At 51.5% G+C, this 10,365-nt stretch overlaps 1 protein-coding gene across 2 annotated transcripts; it reads left to right on the top strand.

Annotated features, from left to right (window-relative positions):
• The first annotated feature begins 1,838 nt into the window (after positions 1–1,838).
• PGLS (6-phosphogluconolactonase) lies at positions 1,839–8,192 on the top strand. 2 transcript variants are annotated; one of them, XM_070416377.1, is made up of 5 exons: positions 1,839–2,166; positions 3,362–3,469; positions 4,122–4,223; positions 4,512–4,652; positions 4,934–6,202. In XM_070416377.1, exons 1-5 carry the CDS (start codon positions 1,879–1,881, stop codon positions 4,961–4,963), a joined length of 669 nt encoding a protein of 222 aa, XP_070272478.1. In that variant the 5' UTR covers positions 1,839–1,878; the 3' UTR covers positions 4,964–6,202. The 2 variants fall into 2 exon arrangements, with proteins under 2 accessions (XP_070272478.1, XP_070272477.1); XM_070416376.1 differs by lacking the exon at positions 4,934–6,202 and adding an exon at positions 7,616–8,192 and having other exon boundaries at positions 1,858–2,166.
• Positions 8,193–10,365: the final 2,173 nt, after the last annotated feature.

Below are 10,365 nucleotides of genomic sequence, written 5' to 3' on the forward strand. Positions count from 1 at the left end.
GAAACAAGCATGGGGAGGGGAATGAGGTCATTGCTGGGGTCTCCTGTCGAGAAAGTGGACCTGTGGGGACCTTGGAGAGTTCCCAAAGCCTGTGACTCCAGCTGCAAAAACTAAACTAAGTTCCTTCCCAGGTGGCGATAAAAACATTCCTGATCAGGCTCTATGTTGTGTGTGTGTGTGTGTGTGTGTGTGTGTGTAAGTCAGAGACTTCATGAGAGCAGTTTTCAGTTTACAGAAAAATGAGCGGAAAGCACAGAGTTCCTGCCTATCCTCTCACTGTTATTAACATCTTGCATTAGTGCTACATTTGTTACAGTTGATGAGCCAATATTGATTCATCATTTACTCAAGTCTGCAGTTTAAATTAGGGTTCACTCTAAGTTCTATTTCAACTAGTGCATAATGACATGCATCCACAATTACAGCATCTTAAAGAATAGTTTCTTCCCTCTAAACCAGTGGTTCTCAACCTTGGCTGCACATTAGAATCACCTGGGAATCTTTTTTTTTTTTAATATATTTTTTGATTTTTTACAGAGAGGAAGGGAGAGAGATAGAGAGTTAGAAACATCAATGAGAGAGAAACACCGATCAGCTGCCTCCTGCACACTTCCCACTGGGGATGTGCCCGCAACCCAGGTACATGCCCCTGACCGGAATCGAACCCGAGACCCTTCAGTCCGCAGGCCGACGCTCTATCCACTAAGCCAAACCGGTTTCGGCACCTGGGAATCTTTTAAAAATCCTGATTTCTGGGCCTCATCCTCCGGAAATTCTGTTTCTTTCTTATGGGGTGGGGCCACAACATTAGTAACAAAGAAACAGAATTTCCGGAGGATGAGGCCCAGAAATCAGGATTTTAAAAAGATTCCCAGGTGATTCTAATGTGCAGCCAAGGTTGAGAACCACTGCTCTAAACATTCTCTGTGCTCCATTTCTTCTTTCCTTCCACCCCCATTCCAAACAACCACTGATTTTTTTTCTGTCTCCATAGTTTTGCCTTTTCAGACTGGCTTCTTTTACTTGGCAAGATGCATTTAAGATTCCTCCGTGGCTTGACAGCTCTGTATTTTATGCCAAATGAGAAGCTCTATCCTATTTGAGCTGGTCTGGGGGCTCCTCCAGGCAAGAGCCAGGGTGGAGGCATCTGGGTCCTCCAAGAGACAAAGGTCCCCTGGGAGAACCTGCTGAAGGAAGTGAACATATAGGTTTTCAGTCCCACTCTGTGCTAGGCATAACTCCAGACTTTCAAGGCATCAGTGAATAAAACAAACCCTGCCCTCATGGAGTTTATATTTTAACTAGAGGCCCAATGCACAAAATTCGTGCAAGAGTAGGCCTTCCTTCCCCCGGCTGCCGGCACCGGCTTCCCTCTGCACCTGGAACTCAGGTTTCCCTCGCAGCCCCAGCTTCATCTAGAAGGTTGTCCGGAAGGTCTTCCTGTCTAATTAGCAATATTACGCTTTTATTATAGATTAAAGAAACAATACTAGCAACAAGATAAATGTTAGAAGGTTCCAAAGTCCACCAAAATGCGTCCTCCTTCAGGAAATCTCATATCTCCACCCCACCCCACCCCATGTCCTCCTCTTGGGGTTCCCCAGCTCTGTGCTCCCCTGTCTGGCCTCGCCCTGACGCTATGAGGTTGGGAGCCGGTTCTGCCAGCCCCAACCCAGGACAGAACTTGTGTCCACGCCAGTTTGCAAAAGACATAAATGAGCACGGAGCATCCAACCGCCCTGCCCTGCCCCGGCTTCCCTTGCGGAGCTGCGCATGTGCCAGAGGCTGCCGCCCAAGGTACTGATCCCCGGGCGTCCTGGCCCCGGCGCGCAGGCGCACTGGCCGCCGCCCGGAGCGCTTCCGCCTCCCGCCGTCGCGATGGCCGCGCCGGCCCCCGGCTTCATCTCGGTCTTCTCCAGCCCGCAGGAGCTCGGCGCGTCGCTGGCGCAACTGGTGGCACAGCGGGCGGCGTGCTGCGTGGCGGGCGCCCGGGCCCGCTTTGCGCTCGGCCTGTCTGGCGGCAGCCTCGTCTCCATGCTGGCCCGCGAGCTGCCCGCCGCCGTCGCCCCCGCCGGGCCGGCCGGCCTCGAGCACTGGACGCTGGGCTTCTGCGACGAGCGCCTGGTGCCCTTCGAGCACGCCGAGAGCACGTACGGCCTCTACCGGGTGAGCTACGGGGGCCGCCGAGGGCCACGCTGCGCCCCGGTCTCTCCTCGGGGCGGGAGCCGGCCAGGTGGGCCCGGCGCCCCGGAGGTCACCCCTGGGCGGCGCCGCTCTGCCTCCCGACCGGCCGGCGGGGCTGCGGAGAGGGCGCGGCCGCGGCCCAGGCGGCCGGGAAGCGTGGCCGCTGCCGGGGACCGAGGGACCCCCAGGCGCAGGGTGACGGGAAGAGCCAGGCGGGGGTCTGGCCGGAGCCTGGGCTTCAGTGTCTTCACCTGCAGCCTGGACGAGCGCTCCCCGGTCTCCACGCCGCCTGCTGCGTTCCTGACCCCCGAGGCGGTGTCTCTGAGCCCCGGCCCCCAGCGTTTTACAAGCAGGAAACAAGGCTGGAGGAGCCCTGGTTTGCTGGGTTCCTCGGTGTCCACTCCTCCTGCTCCGGAGGCGGAAACCTGTCCAGGGAGGCGTGGGGCGGTGCGCGGGACCGGAAAGGAGCCTCGGGTCACTGGGGTCCTGGGTGTTGCATTCTTTTTGTATAGAAGCTTGAGCTGATGATTTTTTGTTTATCTAGTTCATCCTCATCCGAGGATATTTTTCCCATTGATTTCTGGAGAGTGGAAGGGAGGGCGGGGGTGAGGAGAGAGAGAAACATTGATGAGAGAGACACATTAATTGGTTGCCTCCTGCCTGCACCCTGACTGGTGACCAGACCTGCAACCTGAAACCCAGGTAGTGCCCTTGACGGGGAATCAAACCGGCAACCCTTAGGAGCACAAGCCGGCGCTCTAACCATTGGGAACACTGGCCAGGGCGAAACCCTGTCCCTTTTTTTTTTGTCATTTAAAAATATTTATATTGATTTCAGAGAGAAAGGGAGAGGGAGAGAGAGATGGAAACATCAATGATGACAGAGAATCATTGATTGCCTCCTGCACGTCTCCCACTGGGGATCGAGCCCACAACTGGGGCATGTGCCCTTGACCAGAGTCGAACCTGGGACCCTTCAGTCCACAGGCCAACGCTCTAGCCACTGAGCCAAACTGGCTAGGGCCAACCCCCAATCATCATGGACTGGAAAGACCCCTGGTGCATTACACTGGGATCCACTATGAGCCTGACTCACACAGGCCTGGATGGCCCATGTGGACACAATGCTGAGACCCATTCATTACTGTTGGTGACACTGTCCCTCCATGTGCCACAGACCCACCTGCTCTCCAAGCTGCCCATTCCCGACAGCCAGGTGATCACCATTAACCCCCAGCTTCCTGTGGAGGAGGCAGCAGAGGACTACGCCAAGAAGCTGCGACAGGTGAGTCCCTCCGAGTCGCCACAGGGAGACCTTGTCCACTTGATGGCTAATCCCAGGGCAACAGCCGTTTTGCAGGTAGCAGTCTGTGATTGTCATTGGCAGACACTCCCCTGGGGTCAGTCAGCAGACCCAGCCCTGCCCTGGGTAGACACATTAATAGGCCACACCCCTGCCTTGGGGTCCCCAGGGGTGCCCTCACCTCTGACACCTAGGAGCTGGCCTGCGTCCTCACATCTTGGAAACAGTTTTGTCCCCAGATTCTTAGCCAGTTGGGCAGGTGAACGTAGAACCTCATAGATTAGAGTCCCTTTTATGCAGGTGAGGCTGAGCATCATTCCTTGTGTTACAGCTACTTGTGATTCTTTTTTAAATTTTTTTAAAATATGGTGTTATTGATTTTTAGAGAGAGAGGAAGGGAGAGGGATAGAGAGATAGAAACATTGATGATAAGCTGCCTCCTCTACTGAGGGTGGAGCCTGCAGCCTGGGCATGTGCTCTGACGAGGAATCCAGCCGGCGCCCTCCTGGTTCCTGGGTTGATGCTCAGCTGCTGAGCCACACTGGCCAGGCTCCCCTTGTGATTCTTTTTCTGACAGTTGTCTCTGTTCTTCCCCTTCCTCAACCTCTGTGGACTGTCTTCTCCCCCTGGCCAGGCCTTTCAAGGGGACTCCATCCCAGTTTTTGACCTGCTGATCCTGGGGGTGGGCCCCGATGGCCATACCTGCTCACTCTTCCCAGACCATCCCCTGCTGCAGGTGAGTGCACCCACACAGGCCCCAGGCACACCTGCGCTCTGGCCTCTGCTCTCTGGGGCTTCCACAGGGAGGCCAGGAGTTGCCTACAGCAGGGTTTGAATCAGCTTCTGCCAATAGGCATGCCCGCTGGGCTTAATCCTCCCAAGCCTCGGTTTACCCATCTTATAATGGGGCCCTTAAATCCAGTACCACTGGATTGGGAGGGATGGAATGATGGATGGATTATGCTTGATGTGGGCGAGTGCTTGAGAAGTCAAAGTGACATTGTCCTCTTCAACTCCCCCCCAGGAACGGGAGAAGATTGTGGCTCCCATCAGTGACTCCCCAAAGCCGCCTCCACAGCGCGTAACCCTCACACTCCCTGTCTTGAATGCGGCCCGAACTGTCATCTTTGTGGCGACTGGAGAAGGCAAGGCAGCTGTTCTGAAGGTAAACTGGGGGCCCATTCCCAGGAAGACTGGGGGCATGTGAGCCTGGGGACAGAATAGGAGCCCAGGTGCTATTGTGCTGGAAGCACCAGATCCCAAGATCCTTCAGTAATTCTTGGGTTGAAGGGGAGATGGAAACTGCCATTGCAGGCTGGTTAGGAAGGAGTAAGTACAAAGTGAGATTGATGAGATGAGACAACAGCTACACTGAGAGGTAAATTCATAATATTAAAATACATTTTTAAAATAACTATAATAATAAAAGGATAATATGCTAATTAGACCAGACGTCATTCCGGACGTCCTTCCTGATGAAGCCGGGGCTGGAGGGAAGCAGCCTGGGTCCCGGTGCCTGCGGGCGGCCAGAGGAGGAAAGCAGCCCCAGTCCTGGGTGCCAGAGGGAAGCCAGTGCCGGCAGCCACGGGAAGGAAGGCCTACTCTTACATGAATTTTCGTGCTTCGGGCCTGTAGTTAAATAGAAAACTATTGAATAAACAAATCAAGCACATACTCTTGAATTAGAAAAATGAACAATAATGTCAATCTAAGTAAAGTCAGCAAAAGGGATATATGAAATCAAAATCAGAAATTAATGAATTGGTTAATTTTTTTAAAATATATTTTTATTGATTGCAGAGAGGATGGGAAAAGAGAGAGAAAAATCAATGATGAGAGAGAATCATTGATCAGCTACCTCTTGAACGCCCCCCCACTGGGGATCAAGCTTGTAACCCGGGCATGTGCCCAGACCAGGAATAGAACGGTGACTTCCTGGTTCATAGGTTGATGCTCAACCATTAAGCCACACTGGCCGGGCATTATTTTTGAAAATTTAATGATATAGAGGTCCAAAAGATAGACAAACCACTGGCAAAGCTAACCAAGAAGGAAAAAAAATCATATATAGGAATAAGTAAAAAAAGTAGGAATAAGAAAGAAGGTATAGTTATATATAATATTTTAGGAAAATATAAACTAAGATATTAAAAACAAACTAAGCTGGTTTGGTGTGGCTCAGTGGTGGAGTGTCAACCTATGAATCAGAAGGTCACGGTTTGATTTCTGGTCAGAGCACATGCCCAGGTTGCTTGATCCCCAGTGGGGGGCGTGCAGGAGGCAGCCCATCAATGATTCTTTTTTTTTTTCTTTTTTTAAAATATATTTTATTGATTTTTTACAAAGAGGAAGGGAGAGGGATAGAGAGTTAGAAACATTGATGAGAGGAACATCGATTCAGCTGCCACCTTCACACTCCCTACTGGGGATGTGCCTGCAACCAAGGTACATGCCCTTGACCGGAATCGAACCTGGGACCCTTCAGTCCACAGGCTGATGCTCTATCCACTGAGCCAAACCAGCCAGGGCATGATTCTTTCTTATCATTGATATTTTTCTCTCTCTTTTCCCCTCCTTTCTTCTCCGAAATCAATAAAAATATATTTTAAAAAAATAAAATAAAGAATATTTTAATTGCCATCATTGAAAAAACCAACAACTATTGGGGGAAAAGGGGGACATATGTAATACTTTCAACAATAAAGAATTATTTATTTTAACACTCCGGTGTGGGGTGAATTTCCCGCCAAAATATAAGATGGCGCGGGCAATTATTTAGGTTTCCCGCGCAAAATCAGGGATTTTTATGATACCTATTACCCCAATGGGTATGAAACGGTTCACATACGCAGGTAGGTATCTTTGTGAACGGCAAACAAACAAATATTTGGTAATACGCAGTTACAATCGGCCCGAGTTTACACATTTCCCGCACTCCACCGCAAATCTATATGAACCGAGTTAAGACGGCTCCCGCGGAGTACGCGCAATTCACGCGAGCCAACTTAACTCGTTTCCCCCACTCCAAGTGTTAAAATATATTTATATATTATATTGATTTCGGAGAGGAAGGGAGAGGGAGAGAGAAATAGAAACATCAGTGATGAGAGAGAATCGTTGATCGGCTGCCCCTGCATGCCCCCTACGGGGGCTGGAGCCTGCAACCTGGGCATATGCCCTTGACCGGAATTGAATCCGGGACCCTTCAGTCCGAAAGCCGACGCTCTATCCACTGAGCCAAACTAGCTAGGGCAAGAATTATTTTTAAAAGAAAATGCCAAAACTATAGGAGAAACTGGAAATATTTTGAAATATAAATAAATAATAATTCTCTCCCCCAGACCATTGGGCCCAGATGTCCTCACAGGGGTGGCTAATGTTGTGGTTTGGGGGGCAGATTCTAAAGAGTGCAGCAGACCCATGTTCCTGCCAGTGGTGCCCACCATGGCTTCAGGTGGTCCTCCCCCCACAGCCTCAACTTTCCCATCTGTAAGGTGGGTCATGAGGGGCCCCTTGCCATAGACCCCCTGAGAGAGGCCTCTTGGAGCCTTAGCTTCCCAGACTGTACAATGGGGTGGGAACGGAGATCACTTCACAGGGTCGGGATCAGAAGCCAGTGATTTATAAGCACAGAGTTCTTGGGGGCAGGCCCAGCCGGCAAAAAGCAGTGTTTATAATGTCCATTCACCATGAGGTCACATTAGCGGGTTGACACACCACAGCCCGTGTGCCAGCCAGGAAGGGTTTTTACCTTGTACCTTTTTAAGTTTGGGCGGGGGGCGGGGGGGAGGGTGGATCAAAAGAAGAATATTCCCAGACATGTGAGAATTCAACAGAATTCAGATGTCAGTGTTCACCAACAATGATCTGTTGGAACACAGATGCCCATATGCCAACGTGAGCCCAAATAGCGACTCTCTGGTCTTTGCAGGAAAGGTGTGCCAACACCATGCTATACAGTCACGGGAGCTAGAAGGGAAGGGCCTGTCCCTGCTCACTGTTTTAAGCTGGGCAGCTGGAAGGCTGACATCACGTCTTGAGAGCAGGAGAGTCTAGTCCACGGGGCCTGCGAGCTCTGAGGGGCCCGGGCGTGCGGCCTGGCCTCACCAGCATGTCCTCTTCACACAGCGCATCTTGGAGGACAAGGAGGCCAGCCCGCTCCCTGCCGCCCTCGTGCAGCCCCACACTGGGAAACTCTGCTGGTTCCTGGATGAGGCAGCAGCCCGACTCCTGACCGTGCCCTTCGAGAAGCATTCCACTTTGTAGCTGGTCCCCGGGGACACCGCCGTTGGACCATTGCGGCTTGAGGGGGCTGGGATCTTCCTGGGGCTGGGCCCCTCCACCGCTGTGTTCTCGGCTTCACGTTAGAAAAGCCACATGGTGCTGACAGGGCCTGGCCACTGGCTCTGCCCAGATATTAAAAGGAGCTTTGGCCCAGCCGGTGTAGCTCAGTGGTTGAGCTGGTTGAGCATGGACATATGCACCAGGAGGTCGCCGGTTCGATTCCTGGTTGGGGCATATGCCTGGGTTGCGGGCTTGATTCCCAGTAGGGGGTGTGCAGGAGGCAGCTGATTGATGTTTCTCTCTCATTAATGTTTCTATCTCTCTCTCTCTCTCTTTCTCTCTCTCTCTCCCCCCCTTCCTCTCTCTGAAATCAATAAAAACATTTAAAAACTGTATAAAAGGAGCACTTGCTCCAAGTTTCCACTGCCTGGTGGTCCTTGGTGGGCAGTGGGACAAGGGGCTCCCAGGCCGACTCGAAGCCCTTATCCCAGCAGGTGGAGGACAGGAACGGTATCTGCGCTCGGTTCCCGGGGGCCGTGCAGCAGGTGCCACAGCATTTACTGACTCAGTCCTGTGGTGTGAAGTCAAGGAGGTGGCAGGGGTGGCTCCGTCTGGAGGCTCTGAGGGAAAGTCTTCCCAGGCTCCTCTGGGGGCTGCCAGCAACCCCAGGCTGGTGACAACATCACTCCAGGCTCTGCCTGTCCTCACAAGGCTTAGGACCACGCTACATCCAAGATGAACTCATCTCAAGATCCTTCGCTAATTATATCTGCAAAGACCCTTATTCCAAATAAGGTCACCTTCTGAGGTTCCCGGGGTTAGGACATGGACATACAGTGGGGCCTTGACTTACGAGTTTAATTCGTTCCGTGACTGAGCTCGTACCTCAAATTACTCGTATGTCAAATCATTAAAGTGAACGAGTGAGACACATGATGCTGGGCTGATGTTGTGGCGTTCACTGTGACGTTCGCTGCGCCAACTAGCGGTGGGGTATCTGAAGCTGGCTCGTAACCTGAATTTTAGCTCACAACTCAAAGCAAAAAATCGGCCCAGAGACGGCTCGTATCTCGAAAAACTCGTTAGTTGGGACACTCGCAAGTCAAGGCCCCGCTGTATCGTGTATGTGTGCGTGTGCATGTGCTAAAATACACATAATGTAAAGCTCACCATCTGAACCATCTCTAGGTTTCCAGAAATGGTACAGTCACACTGTTGTACCACCATCCCCACCACCTATCTCCAAAACTTACCATCTTCCCAAATTGAAGCTCTGTCCTATTCATCAGTAGCTCCATCTCCCCCTCCACTAGCCCCCCACTCTACTCTGTCTCTGTGAATTTGTTCTAGGGGCCTCATGTAAATGGGATCGTACAGTATCTGTCCTTTTGTGTCTGCTTTTACTCAGCATCATGTCCTCAGAGTCAGCCATGTTGTCACATGTGTTACAATTTCCTTCCTTTTATGGCTGAATAATAATACACTGTGTGGATGGACCACATTTGGCTTCTCCATTCATATCTGTGGGCACTTGGGTTGCTTCCATGGTTTTGCTCTTGTGAATAATGTTGCTATAAACAATGGTGTACAACTATCTCTGAGACCCTACTTTCAATTCTTTTGGGGATATACCCAGAAGTAGAAATGCTAGGGCAGATGGTAATTCTGTTTTTAATTTTAAAAAAATATATTTTCAGAGATGAAGGGAGAGGGAGAGAAACATCAATGAGTGCGAATCATCCATCGGCTGTCTCCTGCACGCCCCCTACTGGGGATTGAGCCTGCACCCTGGGCATGTGCCCCTGACCGGAATCGAACCTGGGACCCTTCAGTCCGCAGGCCAAACTGGCTAGGGCCTGTTTTTAATTTTTGGAGAAACCTCCATAGTATTTGCACAGCAGCTGTACCGTTTTACATTCCCACGAACAGTGCACGAGGGTTCCAGTTTCTTCCTATCATCACCATTGGTTGTTTTCTGTGTTTTTTTATAGTGACCTGTGGATGTTTCTTTCCAGGGGTACACAATTCAACCCACTACACGCTCTGGCAGAGTTTCCACTGCACACACACAGCAAATGTTTTTATTTACATGTTTTTACTCATTTTAGAGAGAGGAAGGGAGAGAGAAACATCAATGTGAGAGGAACATCAATTGGCTGCTTCCCACACGTGCCCTGACCTGGGATTGTGCCCTGACTGGAAATCAAACGGAAGACCTTTTGGTGCCTGGACAACGCTCAACCAACTGAGCCACACCAGCCAGGGCCAGAGCCGGTCTTAACCTCCACCCAGTCCCGCTGCAGGCCTGCCCAGAGCCTTGAATGTGTCAGAGGGCATCTTTAGTCTCAACTGTGCCAAGACTGCAGCCTTTCCATCTGCTGGGCCCACCCAGCTTCTCTGGCTCCTGGGACCTCAGCAGAGAGTGGGAAGCATGGGGGCCTGGGGGCGTCCCGCAGATGCGCCTGAAGGGGACATGGAAATTGAAAGCTCAAAGCCGAAACCACAGAAAGAGAAGTTTCCTTCAACGTCTTGGGGTCAGTCTCTCAGATGTGAGAGTGAGGAAGTGGGCCGGGGCCTGGTCGGAAGGAAACAGG

Source organism: Myotis yumanensis, unplaced genomic scaffold, assembly GCF_028538775.1.
Source record: "Myotis yumanensis isolate MYYU_CA2020_CCGP unplaced genomic scaffold, mMyoYum1.0.hap1 SCAF_5, whole genome shotgun sequence".
Classification (NCBI taxonomy): Eukaryota; Metazoa; Chordata; class Mammalia; order Chiroptera; family Vespertilionidae; genus Myotis; species Myotis yumanensis.